At 38.0% G+C, this 21,825-nt stretch overlaps 2 protein-coding genes across 5 annotated transcripts in view; one reads left to right on the top strand and one right to left on the bottom strand.

The window, feature by feature from the left end:
- LOC136825538 (uncharacterized) overlaps nt 1–21,825 on the bottom strand; it is an 841,925-nt gene that overhangs the window by 664,799 nt on the left and 155,301 nt on the right. The gene's annotated exons all lie outside the window — the stretch shown is intronic.
- LOC136825537 (uncharacterized) lies at nt 11,906–19,996 on the top strand. The gene is made up of 2 exons (XM_067082118.1): nt 11,906–12,045; nt 17,718–19,996. The coding sequence occupies exons 1-2, from the start codon at nt 12,035–12,037 to the stop codon at nt 18,691–18,693; spliced, it is 987 nt and encodes a 328-aa protein (XP_066938219.1). The 5' UTR covers nt 11,906–12,034; the 3' UTR covers nt 18,694–19,996.

Below are 21,825 nucleotides of genomic sequence, written 5' to 3'. Positions count from 1 at the left end.
CTGTCCCTACTATCTAGTCTGCCCTGCTTAATTGACCCATTACAATGTTCTCCTTTCTGGGGATGTATTTGGCAGACAGCAGTAATCCCCTGGTCTCTGACCACTTATGCATCTCCACTACCAAGGCATTTAGGTCATGTGAGACTGTTCCTCCCTGTTTGTTTATGTATGCGACCATGAAGGAGTTGTCGCTCACCTTGACTGTGGACTTGTTTTGGAGGAGAGCCTGAAAATGTTGGAGTGCCAACCAGACTGCTCGCATCTCCAAGATGATGATGTGCTGCCTTTGTGGCTCCTTGTCCCAAGTCCCTGAAATGCACTGCTGCTTGATGTTTCTGAGAACACCAGCATTTCTGGGTGTGGGTGACTTAGCTGCACCCCTAGTAGGTGGTTCTTCGGATCCCTCCACCACCGCAGGTCCTCCAAAACTCTGTAACTTTTATGTCTTGTATCCTGGCCTCTGAGTCTCTCTCTCCTCCCCGCCCCACCTTTTCATCTGCCATTGTTGGGAATGGATGAGAGTCAAGCCCCTGGGTACGACTTCTCTAAGGATACCAGATGACCTACCAGGACCTGCCGCTGCCTCACTGGTTGAAGAAGGTTTGACAGGAAGGGTTTGAATACATTTAAAAGACTGTGATGGACAGGCCTTCGCCCTCACTGTGCCAATCCACATTACCAGGTATCTGATTTTCTGTTTGGGAACTAGGTCCAATTTCTTCTGGTTGAGGAGAATTCCCAAGCCTTTGTACAGTGGCAGGATTTTGTCCCTGTCTTTCTTGGTTTTCTGTGCGGAGGGTGTCAGCATGGCCAGTCATCCAGGTACCTTATTAGTCTGATACTCAGGTGAACACCCGGGAGCTGTTGCAAGGCTGAAGCAAAGGCCCTGAACTGGTACATAATACCATGGGAGAAAAATTGCAGGAACTTCCTGCAGGAGGGACGTATCAGGATGTGAAGGTAAGCATCCTGAAGGTCTATCAAGATCAGGAAATTTCCTTTCCTGATCGACGCTAAGACTGACTGTGCTGTCTCCATCCTGAATGGGATGAGGTGAAGGAAGCTGTGCTGGGTTGACAGATCTAGGACCGGTCTCAATGCGCGCCTCTCCCCCCCAACCCTCGATACTTTCTCGAATAGGAAGCGGCAGCCATAGAAGTTGGTGTGCTTCTCTCTACCACTTCTATCGCACCCTTCTGCAGCATGTGTCTGATCTCTTGCTGAAGGGCCCTCTACTTGGGCAAATTGTTCTGGTAGGAGGAAAAAATGATTAGTTCAGTAGATAGTGGTGATTTCTGCTTAAAGGGTAGAACACACACCTGAGTAAGGGTATGGACTGTCCACTCCTCCTCCACTCCACACCATTGCCATACCAACCACTTGCTCCCCAGACAGTGGCCCCCCTCAAAATCTGCTGGTCAGGGGGTGAGAGACTTTTCACCTCATCTCGGTCCTCCTCTCTTCCCCTTCCTGTCCCCCCTACTGGGTTTGAGGGATTGAGCGGCATGAAACAACTGGCCTGCAACGCTTTCCCATTCTTTTCCCCGAGGAGTCTTTCGGTTCTAGTGTCAGTAGCGGGGGAGAACTATTTATCCAATGGAGATAATAGGTGTATACTGATGTCCAGACATGGTGGGCTGTCCCCTTGGGATTGGCTTACCTGGTGTTGAGGAGAGTGAGTCCTTAACGCCTTCTCTCCCATCCACTATTGCCTGGTTCAATACATCCAGGCGGAAGTAGGGAGGCGGGTCTAGGAGAGAACTGTTTCTCAGACTCAGCCAACTATTAAGTGAGATCTGCTTCTGAACTAATTGTAAGAATGTCCCTCATGGAGTGCCAGTTCTCTGGTGGAATGTGTTCTTCATTACTTTCACCCAGGCTCCCTGGTACCTATCAGGCCATCTCTGAGATAGCTCTCAATGTCCTTCCCACTATGACTTTTAAGTTAATCATCTCTACACTGGTAAACTTTGAGGACAGTTGCCGGAAACTCTTCTGTGGGACATTGCTAGAAAGGCAGCAAATTGTTGAATTTAATGTCCTCAGTAAGGCACAAGCATCTTCTGGTGTGTAATGCTCTGCCTGGCAGGGAACCAGTGGAGTACGTAACTTCTGTGATCTGGCGGAGGCCAAGGAGCCTTCTTCTCCTGCTATCAGGCTATCCACATCCTTTACACCTCTTGTAATTATGGGGACCATGGAAGCCGTACTGTTTGCTTCATCTCTGGGAGGCTGTCTGCCATATGTTCCAAAAAGGAGACAGAGGGGTACTCTTCCAGAGAGATGACATCCATTTTGGGAAGACCCAGTGTTCTGCAGATCTGAAGGACAAACCCTGCAAAGCCCCTCTCTTCATTTGGTGCCTCTAAGAGTAGTGGGTCTCAGTGCAGCACAGTCTCCACTCTGATCCATCAAGCGGTTGTCCGAACGTACCAGATGTTGGGAGCGGTGTGCAGAGGAGCGGTATACTACTCTGTCCTGTCTGGCCTTTGGCCTTCAAGGAAAGACGTCTCCCCAATCTGCTGCCTGAGTGAGAGCAGGGATGTGCCGAGGAAGAATGGCAGGACAAGTTGTTCCTCAGTTGACAGAGATGACTCCACACCAACCCGTTGGAGTTGTGGGACATGCTCCTCCTTCTTGAGCAAACTTTCCACGGTGAAGATTTTGTTTAGGTCAATGACGTGACTGATGATAGCAGGGAGGAAAGTCTGATTCCACTGACAGGGATCTCCGTCTTGACGGGGTCGGAGGCTCTCAGGTCTTCTCTTCTCTCCTCTGGCCACCAATTAGCTGAGAGGGACTGTACGGCAAATCTGGTCTTCTCCTCTTGTTGCTTCTTGGGCTAAGTCCTCCAACTCTGTTGTGCTGTCTGCCCGCTCACTGTGATTCATGTGATATTGGATTGCTTCCAAACGTGCTTGGCCTTTTTTTATCTGACAACTTAAGCGGGGCAACAAATCTTTAGTAAGCGTGACTGGCAATGAAGGAGGAGAATGCAGAGGCAGAAAAGAGGGCCCCAGGGAGATATCGGCGTTGGTTCTCCAGAGAGGGGGCCATTTTCTTCCTCCACCTCTTCTCATATTTTACCCACTGAGGAGACGACCACACTGTACATTCCTCACAGGGAAGCTCACGGCAACATTCTCGACCGCTAGACAAAACGCACACTGAGAGGACGGGTCCACCAATAACAGAGACATAAACTTACGTTTATGTTTATGTTGAAGGTTTATCCTTGCCTATGCACTGACGCACTTCGGACTCCCCACTTTCTTCCATCTTTATATACCAGAATGTCGTGGAGGGAGAATAGGAAAAAGCACAGTAGGCTAACATGAATTAAGTATGCCCACGTGGGGACCCAAAATAAAACACTAACACTACTTCCCACACTGATTCCTCAGGGGAAAACTCAAAACGCTTTATGTAAGTAGGGAGAGTAAGCCCATAACAATACACTTCATCACTGAACAGAACTGATCTGTATGGTCAGAAAGGGAGACACCACACCAAACACGAACAATACTTAGTGAACACCACTTTCTCGCCTCACACATAGAGACAGGAAAAACACTTTGGCACAAAAGCCAATCTCAATGTGGGAAGAGGAGATGTAATCTCACATCTAGATATAAGGGGAAGACTGGCCTGACGATAATAACGTAGGTACAGGTAAAAACATGCCACAAAGAATACATAAACAGTATGAATGAACATGTGAGACAAAACCAGAAGTGTGCAAAGACACAGCAGCTGGAAACACAATGGGAGAAGATAAGCCATCCAGGGTCACACATGACCATAGACCTAGTGGTAGGACTTTGTTTTTTCAGTGATGAATCAGACAGCCGATGAGGACTATGCACATGAATACTCCATGTATGAATGTGCTCACTGGTCAAAAGCCACAGTATATCAGTCTTCCTAATGCTGGCAGCAGTTCAAATCCCACTGGAGATGAAGCACTTATCAATTATAATTCCCCTTGGGTGTAAGCTATTCCCTAGGTATAGGGAATTTGATATTAAAAGACGTTTTTTGTGGTTTAATGTTTGTGAACCTAAAAAGCCAGTCACGTGTTATATGACAAAAATTCATAATTACCCACGTGTTACAAACTTACCAATAGGCTATCATGGTAGAGGTGGGCTGATATCGATCCTAAGTACAAAACCTGAATTCAAAAGGCAAATGAACAGCAGAGTTAATATAACCTTATACTTCTCTTGACGGTTCAGCATTCAAAAAACCCTGTACATCACTCTTCTAAACCAGGCTGCAATTCGAATCCCAATGGTAACAAATACTTATCAGTCATAATTCCCTCTGGGTGTTAGTATTACTCGAGGTATAAATAATAAACTGGATATAAAAAGATATTTGTGGTTTCATATTTGTGAATATAATATGAATAATGTCACGATGTATGTGACAAAAATTATATATATATATATATATATATATATATATATATATATATATATATATATATATATATATATATATATATATATATATATATATACAGTATATATATATATATATATATATATATATATATATATATATATATATATATATATATATATATATATATATATATATATATATATATAGATAGATAGATAGATAGATAGATAGATAGATAGATAGATAGATAGATGATGCGTGTCTCTTGTTAAAACTACTGACATGGGATAATGTGGGCGATAAATAAATTTTAACAAATATGAGCAGATTTCGTCTTCTTATATAGATATACATATACATACATTCATACACACACACACACACACACATATATTTATATATATATATATATGTATATATATATATATATATATATATATATATATATATATATATATATATATATATATATATATGATATATATTCAAATATATGTGAAACATTGTACAAAGTGCTTACGGGCAAGAGGTTGCTATGAATTCCCAGCTTCCCCTCTTCCCCAACTCGCCTTCGCCATCCTTACCAGATGAAGCAACATAAAAAAAAAGCAACGGAGACTGATCTCTCGGCTGCATTCTGGTGTTATGAAATAAAATAAACGTGTCAGACAACGACGCCCTCGGGGAACCCCTCCCCCTTTAAGAATAATTTACTGTGGTTCGGTTTGGAAGGCTTTACCACCCATCTCCAGTGTCAATTTCCATCCAACTGTCTTTCTATCAGTCCCTCCAACCACCCAAACGTGATATCGAAAGCTAACAACTGATTTTTGAGGAGAGAGAGAGAGAGAGAGAGAGAGAGAGAGAGAGAAGATACAAAAAAAAAAGAGGTAAATAAAGATAACAAAGCCCCAAAGAAAACAAGGATACACACACACACACACAACGTAAGAAAAAGTAAGTCCAATAAAAAAGTAAAAAATACAAAACAACTCATCAATAGACAGACAGAGGTGGAAGAACAGAAGGAAAATGTCAAAAATATGAGAAAACAAATCAAGAGAAAGAACACTGGATCTGGATCTGAATGTGGGCCCAAGATTTTATATTAATTTAAAGTAAGAGAATGGGCAATTTTTTGCTCTATTCTTAATTTCTGTATAATAAGATGCCAAAATTCTGATGTATAATTCAACCTACATATAGACGTTACAACAAAGCATTCTCCATCTGAAATATTTAAATCGGATTAAACATACAGTCATATCTTGTAAATAATATATGCCTTGGGATATGGGAGGTCTGGTTTTATAAGTATGAATCAGATGGATGAATAAAGTAAAGTCAAAGATAGTTTTACAGATCCAAATGTATAACTGGATCTAGTTGATAATAAACTCCTTTAGACGGGGACACAAATTCCTGAGATGTATGCTAGTATTGCACCATCCCCGGTTTCTTTGCCATGCCCCTAGGTAGCTTAGGTTAGGTTAGATTACCGCTTCTACAATAGTTTGGGTGTGGGAAACATACTGAGATTATTTTCAAGTAAATTCTATGGTTAGTTTTTAAGATTGGGCGTTCCGCTTTTTTCAAGTTACATCTCGGGAAAATGCGACCGGGACAGAAGTACGCGGTTTAACGCTCTACGAGCGCTTTCTGGTTATGCAAGTATGATGAAGATAACTCGAAAAAACAAAAGATATTTCAACTGAACCGAGTGCCTGACCGGATCTAGTGTACAATAAATAAATCCCTTTAAACAGGGGCGAACGTATGCATTCTATGAGAACTTTCTGCGTATACAAGTATGATGTAGATGGGTGGAAAAAGTAGAGATGAATATTCCTATGGATCTGAATACATAACTGGATCTGTTTGATAATAAATTCCTAAGGAATGGAAAAAGACATGCGCGCTGTGAGCATTTTCTAGCATTATAAGTATGACGTACACGAGAGAGAGAGAGAGAGAGAGAGAGAGAGAGAGAGAGAGAGAGAGAGAGATAATCCCTGCTATAATTTTCCTAAGGGGTCTGCCAAGAGAGTGAATAGCATTTTAATCAAAATACTTAAAATGCCAAAAAAGTGTATCATAAAAAGAACGTGGGGAGGAGGGAGAATGAACTTTGGGAAAACTGGAAATTTATCTGAATGTTAAACTGAATTTTGAAAAGCTCCGAAGGACAGTAAAAGTTCAGTGTCTATTAATGAATCGAGGTTGTATATAATTACAGGAGTTAAGCAATAAATGGCTAAAATTTTATGAATAATTATAACAACCTAATATGTATCACTGAGACTAACAATGATACTAAAAGAATTATCATCAGTAATAGTAACAATACCAATACACCAGTTAGTCACATTCATGTGATTTATGCGTCTTTGCTCGCGTAATAATGGTAACAATAATCCCATTCGCTTTATCAACAAATCTAAAATATCACGGATTTTATTTTTGTTAACAATACCATAAACATTTTGGCACTTTCCTGCTGGTAAGGCATGTTATGTTTCTAACCGAATCTTTTTAAGAGGACGTCTGCAGTAGCAGGCAACGGGCAAAAGTTGTTAGCCAAAGTATACGCTTTCATTACTCACGGATAGGTGCCTCACATACTCAATCGTCGTTTCATAAACCTTAAAAATTATTTTTTTTCAAAGAAAGAGAGAGAGAGAGAGAGAGAGAGAGAGAGAGATCTTACTTTGGGTTTAAAAATGCTACAACTTTTATGAGAGAGAGAGAGAGAGAGAGAGAGAGAGAGAGAGAGATGAGTGTGCCAACTCATACTCATACAGCTCATACAAAGCATACGGTAACTTCCCAAAAAGGATAAATTATATAAAGGCCATACACATTTTCTAGCTGTATATTTAAAAATTCATTAACTGACCGGTAGTCTGAAAATGTTTAGAAGCTGGGACAAAATAGAAAAATTAAAGATGAAATACATGATAAGAATCAGCAAAAATAAGAACTGAGGTACAGAAAATTACATGTCAAATATACATTTGAAGTAACGATAAACGAAAGAAAAAATAGATAGGGATATTATTTAAAGCAGAAAATAAATAAAAACTGGAAGTGTATCTAATGAATAGCAAAAAAAAGAGGTAATCAGATAATGAAATGATACACATCTAAACACAAATTATTGTGACACTACCTAACAATCACTAACCCCCTGAAAAACCCCAGCCCAATCAAGATAATAAACATCAGTTTCTCATGCTGTGAATTACAGTCTTTCTCGAAAATAACCAAATAGTAACCTTTACCGCTGCTGACAACTCCGTCCCCTCAACCTCCTCCCAACCCCCACCGCCCCCAAAATATGAACGGATAAGCCACAAGATTCAAACTTCAGTCCGGCAAACACCACAAAACCAATTGTTTTCAAATTTTTGCCAATGTACTTCAAGCTGAATTTATTGTACCTGGGTCAGTGGATTTCCATCTGAGCCTTAGTTTAAGTATATGAATTCTTGAAAGATAATTAAGTTGTAATTCTACGGGGTATAGAGAAATTTTGAGAGAAATTCTTTATGAATAGAATTATTTTTTATAGGTTCTCGAATTATTATTAACTGTACTGATAGCATGTGCACTTAAATAATTATAATTAAGTAACAGAAGTGGGAGTAATACTAGTAATAAAAAATCTCCATTACTTCTCCTATTCTAATTATTATTTTCGTCATGTTACATTCCCTTACCCCATAAAAGAAAAGAGAAAAACAAAAAATCTTTCAAACACAATAAAATCTACTATACAAAACCATTCCTGTGTCTTCACTAGCAACCGCATTTAGCCTTAGGTACAGTGGTACTCAGGTTCCAACTTCTTTTATGGCTTGTGTAGCTTAGTTGGCAGCAGTCTTATCTTTAAATTGAAAGACCTGGGTTCGATCCTGTTGTGAATCACAAATATTCACAATCATGTCCCACACATGGTTGTGTGTTGATAATTTCTATCATATTCACTCAGAAAGGATAATTCGAATGAAAAACACGCTGGTATGCAAGTAGTTAGCCTGGCCAGGTAAAGCCTTAGGCACAGTGGTACCCAAGTTCCAACTTCTTTTATGACTTGTGTGGCTTGGCTGGCAATGGTCTCATCTTTCAAATGAGAGACCTGGGTTCTATCCTTATGTGAATTAGAAACATATTTCTGTTCTACACGTGATTGTGTGTTGATTATTTCTATCATATTTACTCAGAAAGGATCATTCAAATGATTATTTTTATCATATTTACTCAGAAAGGATCATTCAAATGAAATGCTGTCAATTGGGTTACTGCTGAGCTGGGAAGTTGGGGTATGCAAGCAGTTAGCCTGCCCAGGTAAAGCCTTAAGGTGGGATTCCACCAGGGCAACATAGGCAACACGTAGCATGCGACTTGACTGGCTTTCAACAAGTATGTTGCATGTGGCTTTCATCCTGGAGACATGTTGCCTGTGGCAAGGCAACATCGTTGTTGCTTGCAGCATGCTACATGCTATGTTGACTGTTCAATGCCACAAAACCTTTTCAACCAATTCAACAAAAACTAAGCCAGTTGTCATCACGATGTCTCAGCAAATGGTCGCTGCAGCTGCATATCTAGTGCTGCGCAATGCTCGTAAAAAAACTAAAAGGAAGCACCGATGGTGGAAGAGAGAACATTTATGGGCGGTAGCATTGCTCAAAATGAGTTTTTTGAAAAGTTACTGTCTGATGACCAATCCCTGTTCAATAACTTCTCAAGGATGAGTTTGGAGGATTTTAATTACCTTCTCGATAAAGTTTGTCTCAGAATTACCGGGAAGCCATACCGCCTAAAATCCGACTTCTAGTAACATTGCGTTTCTTAACGACTTGGGACAGCTACAAATCTCTCATGTACCTCTTCAAAATTTCTGAGTCAACCATAATCAAATACTGTGCGGAGGTTTAAAAGCAATCATCGAAATAATTAGGAGATGTAAATCAAGGTAAACAAATTACTGTAAGTGTATATAAGTAACTACTACTACTACTACTATCACTACTAGAACAGCATATAATAATAAAAATTATTATTATTATTATTATTATTATTATTATTATTATTATTATTATTATTATTATTATTATTATTATATGTTCTAGTAGTAGTAGTAATAGTAGTAATAGTAGTTCCCTATAATAACTTACAGTAAACTCACCTTGACTACATCTCCTAATGCTTGATGATTGCCTGGCAAACCTCCAATCAATTTTCCTGATATAGTTGACTCAGAATTTAAGGAATATTTTGTTTCAGACGTTGGAAAAGTTCCTTGGCAAGATTTACATGCATAGTGTCAGGAAGAACAGTGAAATGTTTTGTTTATTTTGGAAAGTAGGCATAATGTATTCAACACATAATGTGTATATTCACTATTCAGCATTATTTTATAGTTCAGATATAACCTATGGAAGACTCATTTTAAGCTGCAGTCAGGGCCGGTAAATAAATAGAAATTGTAAAAATATTTAATTAGAAAACTGATGGTAGGGCCCTTACTCTACAAAGTAAAGTTTATGGATATATATATATATATATATATATATATATATATATATATATATATATATATATATATATATATATATGTTATGCAGTGAATAAGTATGAGATTCACTGATCGGGATTATGAAAGAGAGAGAGAGAGAGAGAGAGCACGATGTTGATAGTTTAAAATGATGAGTCATGGGACCAAGTAAATTGAAGACTAACCAAAACAAACCTCCAAGATGTGGGAAAGGAAGGAGGAGTTAGAGGATAGACTAAGAAGTGAAAAGGTCAGCAAAATTGACCTGATTTGTCCTTGCCAAAAGTGGGAGTTAAGATTGAACCATTAAGAGTAAAGTAGACGTCCTCAAGGAGGCGGAGTTTTATTCAACATAGGTCCAGAGTTCATTCTGATCAATTTTTAGCCAGAGTTACTTGAAACCCAAATTGGGTAGGATTGTGTCACTCGCTCCTCTCTTAACATCAAGAAATTTCTAAGTCCAGTGTGGCTGGCCGTGTGAAATAGTTTTGTAATAAAACTTATGAAAAACCGTGCCCGTGAATACTTACCCCTCCTGAAATTTAGAAAATATTAATAGACAATTTCAACCTAACTTACCAGTCCCTGCATTACTATCAAATGAAAGTCTACAGACACGGTCATTCATATGTGGTGCAACGCAAAACAAAGAAAAAACTGCACGGCATAACAAAATAAATTGGTGGCAGTTTCGGAGGATTTCGCCCAGCGCACATTTGAAAAACATTAAAGTTCACGGCCCTAGAGAAATTTACAGAGAGTGAGCGGTGACGGCGCTAAAACTAACTCTCAATTTAACAGCGCAAATAATCTCAAGACGGTCTTCAGCACTAGAAACACCAATACAACATCAACACTGTAGCAGAAGGGAAACGAAGCAGAACGAAATATTCCAAGAAGCGGTGAATCTTTTTGCGTCGATCGGAATGAAAAATTGACAGCGGTAAATCTCTGCCTAGTTTGAAACTTCGAACATTCGCATAAGATCAACCAGAAATTCAGTTTAATAATTATATATGAACATAATAAGAACAATAGTAATAATCACGGCATAGAACAGCGGTGATTTTTATAAGAAAACGAAATTTACGAAAAGAAAGAATCAGCAACTCGCCCTATACTACGCCGATCGCAGCAGCGGAGAAGACGAAAACAAACTGTGTTGGCGGACGTATGAAAGTCGCTAATATCTACGTCAGTTCAGTGAACTTTCTATCGTGTGCGGACTTAAATACACGAAATTCCAAAAATTTTTGGTCGCTAAAAGGAGACTTAGCGAAAAGTAGCGGTAGCAGAGCAGTGACGACGACGGCGACGAATGAGAGCGGAAGACGGCGACGAAAGAGAGTGAAGAATTCGGAACGGCGATAAAGTTTAGAAGTCAACGCGTTGATAACCGCCTCTTTCGAAAGGGAAGTGATGCCTTCAATCAACAATTTAGAAGGGATTCCAAAATTTTTCCTCGCCAAATTCAGCAAGTACGGACTGGAAGTCGGCCGAGCTGTGCCGAATTATCGCTGGATGCTAACGACAAATTGCGCTCAAGTGCAATCAGCGCGATCTTCAAGTGCAAGGCGACACGGCTAATTGAATAGTAAACATTCATTCCTAGTATCGGGGAATTATCAAGAAATTTTTTTTTGAATTAAATTTTGCGTGAAATTTTTATATAATTATTTTTCCCTGCAGTGCGCAAATAATTTTTTTAACATAAATGATTTAAGTAAATTATTTTTCTTTGAATAATATTCTGAAGAATTTTTCCTTATTGTTGTACGAAGGAAAAAAAAAAAAAAAAAAAAAAAATTTTTCTCATATTTAGTAATTTTTTACGAAATAGAAATTTTCGTTCACTTGGTGATAGAGACAATTCTGTTTAAATTATTCTATCATAATAATTTTTTTTTTAAACACTTGGCGCAGCATTTTGCAGTGGAACCCAAACAATTGTGTACATAAATACTAATATCAGACTTTTTCAGATTGTGAGAGAGTCCTATGAAGGAATGAGTTAGGAAAAATTTGAATTTTTTTGTATAGAGGGATACAGTCAACTCAGCAAACATGCAATTGAAGTAAGTACCTGATTCTCAAATTTATTTTTTTTTTTTTATTTTTCATTCTTGGAATCATTGAATATTTTATGAATTAATATGAATAACACTTTGGACGAAGTTATCTCCCGACTGCAACAGACAAGAAGCGAAGACCAGACTCCATATAACCTAAGACCTGTACCTGAACGACTTTCTAGACCAATTGATCCTAGTAATACTAGACCCAGACGTTCTCGTAGTCAAGGTCCCCACTTAGTTTACCGAGTGCGCCTAACCCTTCAGTTGTAACCACTAACCCAATAACTTCCATTGTACCTAGAAATCCCAACATGGCGCAAGCCACCGTAATAACCCAAGCCACTAGATTTTGTGGAACAGTAGACCCAAGTAATGTAGATAAAAGTAGATTAGAAGAATATGGTGTAAGTCGATGGATAGCAGACACAGAAAGCAGAATTTCAGCTGCTGGTATCACAGATGAGAGAAAGAAAATAGATGAAGCACTCTTGTATGTTAGTATGGAACATGGTGATGCACATACAGTTCTTCATTCAGTACTTTTTAGGATATTACTCTGTTTAACGAATTCAAGAAACAGTGCTTACAGTTTTGGCAACCAGAAGCACAGAAAGATCCATGGTATAACATAGGAACTTTCCATCATCAGAAATATGAGGGTAATCACTTAGTTTTAGCCACTAGAGTAGAAGAAGCTATAGATAGAGTGACGACAGATATGAAAGCTGTAGGAATTGTTGTTGGAAGGAAGGATGAATTTGATGATGATGAAACAGATTTAGCTAGTATATCCAAGGTACTTAGATATATGTCATTAGGACCAATCTACGATGCTTTGGGTAAGGAAGAAAGAGTAGCCTTAAAGAAGTACTGTGATAGGAAGCCAAATGATGGAATTGTACAAACCTTGATGTACATAGAAAGGAAAGTAAAACAGAATTCATCAAGTAGTAGTGCAGATTTTACGGAACCGTAGCTAGTGGAAACCAAAGAAATAATAGCAATCAGTCCAATAGAAACCAATTAGGGAAGCTAGGTCTAGGTATCAGGAAATAGAAATTCGTTTGATAGAAATGGTGGGAACAACAATAGGAGATTTAATCAATCAAATAGAAACAATCAAGGTAGGCCGCCAAATAGAGGTAACAATGGGAATACCACTGGAACTAATGGAAATAACAGTGGAAATAACAGGACTCCTGGACAGAGGGGAGCTAGTCAAGGCCAAAATTCAGGGAATAATAGGCCACAGTTCAATAGGCAGAGACAAAGTTGTGGAAATTGTGGTTATAACAACCATGCAACACAGAATTGTAGAAGAAACAAATGGTGTTCGAATTGCAATAAGACAGGACATTTAATCCAGAACTGTTGGTACAACAAACAGGGAAATTCTCAGGGTCTCAAAATAACCAAAGTACTCAGCCTAATAATCAAAATACCTCCCCAGTAACCCAAATCAAGGGGGATTCTCAGTGACAATCACAGAGAGTGCAGCAGAAAGGTCCATCCTTACAGAGAGAAATAGTGACAGTGAATAAGGATGTGTCCCCAACAGACATTACTCGAAGTAATGAAATAGTGTTTTCTGTAAAGAATTTTAATACGTGTCAGGAAGAGTTGCCTATCATACAAGTACACTTAGAAGGTGTACTGAGTTCCATATTGTTGGATACAGGCAGTACTGTAAGTATCATAGATAAAGGCACTTTAATAAAACATATAGGTTGTGAGCTTTCCCCAAATGAGAGAATCCTATAGGACCATAAAGGGATCGCTGGAAAGCAAATAAGGGCTATAGGCAATGTCAATTTAGAGATAGAAATTCTAAATAAGAAATATAGGGAAGAGTTTGTGGTGTTGGAAGAGAAATATTTTCCAGCTCAAGCTCTATTTTCCTTCCAGGCTATGAAAAGATGTGGAATTGCACTAGATTGTAGCAATGGAAGAATCACTATCAAGGAAATTGATAGAGGAAATGTTTGCTCTCTTGAAGAAGAGGAACAGTTTCAGATAAACTTGATCACTTTACCTGAGACAGCCTCATCTGAAGAAGTAGACATCCAACAGATAGAAATAGAATTTAATGCTAACCCGGGTAGGACAGTGTGTAGAAATTCAATGATAGAAGAAATAGAAGAAGATAGACAAACTACTTTTAAAAGCCTAGAAGCCACTCAGGAGGAATTCTCAGATAGCAGGTATGAACCTGATAACTCAAGTGCACGACAAGTAGATACCTCCGAGGAACTTAGTTCTTTTTCCCAACCTGACGATCCTGACATGCTAATAGATTGTAGTCACTTAATAATAAGAGAAGATACGGAAGAGAAGTATCTCAATGAGGTGTTGCTGTTAGGCAACCTAAAAATGACAGAGATAGGTTCTGTGATACTACAAGATGAAAATTCAGATGATACTGATGTCTGTTACACTGCCGATGCACAGAATGCAGAAGAGATCTGCTTAGTTAGTACTGCCGATGATAATCTTGTAAGATTTAGATTAAACAATAATTTTTATACTGCATCCACAAGGTCTGACAAAGGTTTGTCTTAGAATTGTAACAGATAAAAACCTAGGTGATACAGATGTTTTATTAGTTAACGAAGACTTACCAGACTTTTTGAAAATGGACAATTCCTAGTAAGACTTAATGGTGGAAATTGTACGACTTATGTGTATAATTATTCTGACAAGAGACTAGAATTGCATGCCGGCATAGAATTCTGTAAGGAATTGTGATTACTAACCCTTTACTAACCCTAAGTGAAAAAGCATTTGTCTCTGTAGCTGACACAAGAGTTAAATTAGAAGGGGAAGTAAATAATACAGATTTTCCTCATTGTAGGGACAGGTTAATACAAATATTAGAGAAATATAGGAGTGTTGTAGCAGTAACAGGAGATAAGTTAGGAAGGACAGATGTCCTGCAGCACAAAATAGTCATAGAAGATGGTGCTAGACCTTTTTATATACCTAACTACAAACTTCCAATAAGTCAAAGACCCATTGTAGACGAGATGGTTGAAGAGATGAAGGAAGATGGAGTTGTAATACCTTCTAAGTCACCTTATAATTCACCTTTACTGCTAGTTCCAAAGAAAGACGGTACATGGAGGATGGTAATTGATTACCTTAAATTGAATTCCCACACCATCCCCGATCGAATGCCAATGCCAGTCATTAATGACATGCTAGCTCAATTAGGAGGTGCCAAGGTTTTTTCTAGCCTCGATTTACTGAGTGGATGTTGGCAAGTTCCTCTCGATGAAGAATCCAAGCATCTCACGGCATTCAGTACTCATAAAGAACATTTGCAATTTGAGGTAATGCCGTTTGGTCTTACTTCAGCTCCTTTAACGTTTGTACGTTTAATGCTGCAAATCTTGGGAGATGTTGAAGACGTATCGGTTTATCTTGATGATGTAATAATTGCTAGTAAGGATGTAGAGAGTCATTTCAAGACAATAGAATTAGTATCAGATAGGCTCAGAAAGGCCGGTTTAAAGGTAAAAATTAAGAAATGTCAGTTTCTGAAGAAATCTCTAGAATATCTAGGACATGTTATCAGTGAACATGGTTTGAAAATGCAAGAAGGAAAGATTAAGGCTATTGTAGACTATCCAGCCCCAAGAAATTTGAAGGCACTAAGAAGATTCCTAGGTATGGTAGGATATTATCGACCTTTCATAAAGGGATTTGCTACCATAGCAAAACCATTAACTGAGTTAACTAGGAAAGATGCTAACTATGAGTGGAAAGATGAACAGGAAGCAGCGTTCAAAACACTAAAGGATATGTTGATAACAGATCCTATCCTAGTTTATCCAGACTTCGAGAAGGAATTCTACTTAGCCTGTGATGCTTCAAGTACAGGACTAGGTGCCGTCTTGATGCAAAAGGATAAAACAAGGATGAGGACTGTATACTATGCCAGTAGAGTTTTGAATGCAGCTGAAAGAAATTACAGTACAACAGAAAGGGAATGTTTGGCATTAGTCTGGGGATTACAGAAATTTAGACACATTTTGCTAGGACATAAAATTAATGTTCTTACAGATCATAAACCCATTTGTGATCTTTTTCAAGAAAAGGGCTTTTACCAATAATATGAAGTTCAATAGATGGTTCGTTAGCGTATTAGAATTTGCCCCAGAGTTTAGATACATACCTGGTAGATATAACACATTAGCTGACGCCTTATCTAGATCACAAGAAGAGAACGAGAAACAAATTACCACTCATAATTTCGCCTTCAGTTGTCAAATCACAGACTTAGATTTAGACAAAGTTCGTCAGGAACAACAAAAGGATTCTAGAATAAGGGAAGTAATAGGTAACCTCTTGCAAGGTGAGAAAAATTCAGAGTTTCAATTGATAGATGGGTTATTGTACAAGACTTCAGACGAACCAAATGCTTGTTCACGTTTGTACATTCCTAATACACTAATACAAGACGTTTTAGAACTAACCCATTCATACAAGTTATCAGGACATCCTGGAATTAAGAAAACATGTAGAACAATCACTAGAAACTATTTTTGGCCTCGATGTAGTGAAGATGCTACTCGATTTGTTCAGAATTGTACCCTATGTAATATACATAAGGGAATGTCAACGTCAAGGCTCCTCTGGAAATGTATCCTTCAGAATTAAATCCTTTTCAAGTAGTCACAATGGATTTCTTAGGTCCATTCCCCGAACACCATCAGAGGAAATAAACAGATTTTAGTTTTCATTGACTATTTGACCAGATACGAGAAATTGTTCCAACTAGAAACAGAGAAGCATCAACGGTGGCAGAAGCCTTTAAGTCTAGAATTATAACCAGACATTCATGTCCTCAAGTTTTGCTCTCAGACAATGCTGCTGAATTTACTAGTGACATTCTAACGAAATTGTGTGACTTTTATGAAATACAGAAATGTCAAATAACAGCATATAAGCCAAGCTCAAATGGAGCAGTAGAAAGAACAAATCATAAGATAAAGGATGTTCTGAAAACATTGGTAACCCCTAGCACTGAAGACTGGGACTTGACTCTCGAAGACATACAATTTACTCTAAACAACACAGTAAATGAATCAATAGGAGAAACTCCTCATTTCCTATTGTATGGCTACCAAAAGAGAATGCCAAATTCACTTTTGGATGATGCCGCACCACCCAGACGTGCATAACAACTACGAGGACTATATTGCTTGGAAGACAAGACGTACGCATTTAGACCGTTAAAGTCACCAGGGCTAGATTAAAGGAGTTACATAAAAATCTAGTAAGTATTACAATAACAGATCCACCATACCCTCGTTAAAGGTAGGACAACAAGTTTATGTACTCAATCATGTTCTTGAAGGACCTAATATTAAAGTATCACCAAAATTTCGAGGTCCATATAGAGTTTTAGAAGTTTTGAAGTTGAATAAATTCAAGTTAATGCATGAAATTACCTTGAAAGAATCCATTGTACATTGGAACCACATTAAAGTAGTTCATTCAGAACCTTGGTCGTCTACCCAGTTAAAGGATTTGTCCAATAAAGATAAGATAGATAATAAAATAGAATCTTCAATGACCCCAAGGTATAATTTGAGAAGAAGGTAATGGCAAGTGCAATGGTAAACAAATGTAGTTGATAAGATTTTTACTGCTCAATAACATTATTTCAGCAAATGGATTGTATGGTGGTTGGCAGTGAGTCAAATTGTGAACTCACTCGTACAACTAAGGAAGGGAGCCATCATCAAGGAGCATGGCAAGGTTAAGATGATACAGGACCTAGCCATTGTTAAGATCCAGACGGACTCCATTATCGGTCAGAGAGAGCAGTTAGGCCAGCTGAGCAATCAGATACAGGCAGGATTACAAAGTGTCCAAGATAGAAATTTGTACGACATGCTCTCCAAGTTGCAGAGGGACATCGATAGTGTTATGCCAAGGAAAGTAGTAAAGCGATCACTTATACCCTTTATAGGCGTCGCTTTACACAATCTCTTTGGAGTGGCGACCGATGGTAATGTTGAAAGGCTAATGGAAAGAGTGGCACAACTTGAAAATTGGGCTTCTGAGCAGGGTACTGTCTATAATAAAGTAATAGGAAATGTCAATCAAAATCAGAAAATGATCACAGTGCTGAAAGAATTTGTGAATAGTGCCCTCCATAATGTTTCATCAGAAATTGCTAAAATCCATCAAACAGAAATGATGGAGCAACTGCTCATAGAAACAAGTAATTTCCTTCTGGAATACAAGGAATTACTCAATGCAATCATGATGGCAGGTAAAAACCTGCTGTCGCCTTTTCTGATAACCCCTAGTGAAATTGAAGCCATTATTCAGAAATGTGTTGTGAACAATCACTTGAAGCCACTAGTAGAAAATATAGTGGACTATTATGGCCTGATAACAGTGAAAGTGGTAGCCAATCAAATCATACTAGTGATCCCTTTCAACAATCCAGACGTCAACTCATTGATGTCAGTCTATCCATTCCCAATGGTAGTAGATAATAAGTCCATTGTACTAGAAGGAACAGTTCGACACTTTGCCTTGCAGCATGATTCGTTCCTAGTGACTGAAATTCCCGAACATAAATTCAGGAATGTGTCATGCTTAATGATGGTGTATATGTTTGTAACATTGTGAATTTCTATGAACCATTGAGTGCTCTTCATTGCCTAGATGATCTTGTAAACAACAAGAATGGGAAGAACCATTGTAAATATATACCGTTTACAGAAACTTTCAAGGCTCAAATCATTGATGATGAAATTTTTGTGTTCTCAGCAAACAGATTGAATGCTAAGATTGACTGTAAGTCAAACAAAACAGAAGTAGTTTTCATTAATGTACACTCATTTTCATCTGCTTGTGAATTGGTTATTTTACATAATTTGTATTACAAACCTACAGTCTTCACGACATACAGTTTGAATTTCAGTAAAAGTGTACATCAGTTTGCAGTTATTAACGAATTTCAACTTTCAGAACTGGAATTGGAGACATTCACAAAGCTAGAAGAGGTTCATACTTTCTTTCATACATATAAGACCGAGATTTCTCCTATTATGTCATTCATAAATGTCATTCTTTTGGTACTGTTTGCTTTCATTTCTTTTATGATTGTCAGGAAATTGATACTGAATAAGCTTACCATAATCAAGGACATGATGGACAGAATCCTTTCTAGAGAGTGATAGCGTTTACCATTGACTTGCACTTGAACATTTGATGATTGATTTTTTTTATTTTACAATTGATAACCAGAGAGTAATAGGCATTTGATATATTTACTTTGCCATAATTTTTCTGCATTTAGTTTGAGTATTTGGTACATAATTCATGCTTGTGTTGTTTGTGTTAGCACTATGATGCATTATAATATTTCTTGCATTTATTGCTTGTTAGTAGAAATTATTGAAATTGAAGTAATTGACTATAGTCAAGTTGAGTTGGTTATCTACTTGCATTGTAGTCAATGCAGGTAGGTGACCGAGTGATGTTATGCAGTGAATAAGTATGAGATTCACTGATCGGAATTATGAAAGAGAGAGAGAGAGAGAGACACGATGTTGATAGTTTAAAATGATGAGTCATGGGACCAAGTAAATTGAAGACTAACCATAACAAACCTCCAAGATGTGGGAAAGGAAGGAGGAGTTAGAGGATAGACTAAGAAGTGAAAAGGTCAGCAAAATTGACCTGATTTGTCCTTGCCAAAAGTGGGAGTTAAGATTGAACCATTAAGAGTAAAGTAGACGTCCTCAAGGAGGCGGAGTTTTATTCAACATAGGTCCAGAGTTCATTCTGATCAATTTTTAGCCAGAGTTACTTGAAACCCAAATTGGGTAGGATTGTGTCACTCGCTCCTCTCTTAACATCAAGAAATTTCTAAGTCCAGTGTGGCTGGCCGTGTGAAATAGTTTTGTAATAAAACTTATGAAAAACCGTGCCCGGTGAATACTTACCCCCTCCTGAAATTTAGAAAATATTAATAGACAATTTCAACCTAACTTACCGAGTCCCCTGCGTTACTATCAAATGAAAGTCTACAGACACGGTCATTCATATGTGGTGCAACGCAAAAACAAAGAAAAAACTGCACGGCATAACATAACATATATATATATATATATATATATATATATATATATATATATATATATATATATATATATATATATATATGTGTAATTCTAATAATTTAAAATGTCCTTTTTGATTATTAATTTTTGGAATTTTTATACGCTTTTAACTTTTCGATAGATCCCTTTGGATCTATCGGCCCGTTTAATTACAAGCATATCCAAAAAGCGCGAAGAATTAGCGAAGTTAAGAGGCATTGTGGCTATTAGAATTACATATGTGTCTGGTAAAAGTGACCAGTAGATCCTGCATATATATATATATATATATATATATATATATATATATATATATATATATATATATATATATATATATATAAAAACACCTACTATGGAATAGTCTTCATAATCTCTACAAAGCTAAATATAATCTTATTTTGAAAATAAATAATGCTTTATATAAAGTGTTTTAATAATGCCAACTTTTGTGGTAACTCAGACTAAAAATGAAAAGTATATTTAAACTTAGCTTTTGTTTTTTAATTTATTTTCGAGGGTGTTTTACTTGTTAATAATAATAATAATAATACCTTACCCCAGCACATATTGGTTGCTCAGCTTGAGATGAATAGCAAGGCCTTGGGCTGTCCACGTCCAGGAGAAACAGAAGCAGGTCGTAGGCAAACCACTTACTTCTCTTGATGGGAGATAATGCAGATTTTTGGGGTTAGGCATCTGTGTTCACGGTGAAAAACAGTACGCAAATTCTTGATGTTCTTCACCATCGCCACGTCACAATTAAATATCTCAGCTAATCCCCGTAGTGCATCTAGTTTAGCCTGATTATTCTTGTATTCTTGCAAGCGTATATCCCACAAAACTGCCAGTTTTCTATACTCTTCTATAAATTCTTCGGTTCCTTCTTGCGACCAAGTCATCTTGTTGCTTTCAACATGGAATCCTTCCCGTGACTGGTGGGAAGGCGTTAAACACCAGGCAACAGGCTAAATCATGTGGCATGCTTCAGGATATACAGCAACATGTTGCCACCTGTCGCATGCCACACAGTCGCATGCTACATGTTGCCTTCTGTTGAACTACATACTTAGCCTATGCAACAATGTAGCATGCCACATGTTGCCAAAATGTTGCCCCAGTGGAATCCAGCCTTTATGTATAGTGGTACTCAGGTTCCAACTTCTTTTATGGCTTGTGTGGCTTGGTTGGCAGCAGTCTCGTCTTTCAATTCAATGACCTGTGTTCAATCCTGATGTGAATCAGAAATTTATTTCTGTTCCACACAAGACTGTGTTGATTATTTCTATCACATTCACTCAGAAAGGATAATTCGAATGAAATGTTGTCAATTGAGTCATTGCTGAGTTGGGAAGTTGGGGAAAACAAGCCGGTATGCAAGCAGTTAGCCTGCCCAGGTAAAGCCTTGGGAACAGTGGTACTCAGGTTCCAACTTCTTTTATGACTTGTGTGGTTTGGTTGGCAGCGGTCTTGTCTTTCAACTTAAAGACCTGGGTTTGATCCTGATGTGAATCGGAAATTTATTTGTTCCACTTCATATTCACTCAGAAAGGATAATTCGAATGAAATGCTGTCAATTGGGTCACTGTTGAGTCGAGAAGTTGGAGAAAGCACGCTGGTATGCAAGCAGTTAATCTGCCAAGATAAAACCCTT

The sequence above is a fragment of the Macrobrachium rosenbergii genome, chromosome 37 (genome assembly GCF_040412425.1).
Source record: "Macrobrachium rosenbergii isolate ZJJX-2024 chromosome 37, ASM4041242v1, whole genome shotgun sequence".
NCBI lineage: Eukaryota > Metazoa > Arthropoda > Malacostraca > Decapoda > Palaemonidae > Macrobrachium > Macrobrachium rosenbergii.
Note: the sequence above shows the minus strand (reverse complement) of the source record. Positions and strands in the feature narration are given on the sequence as shown.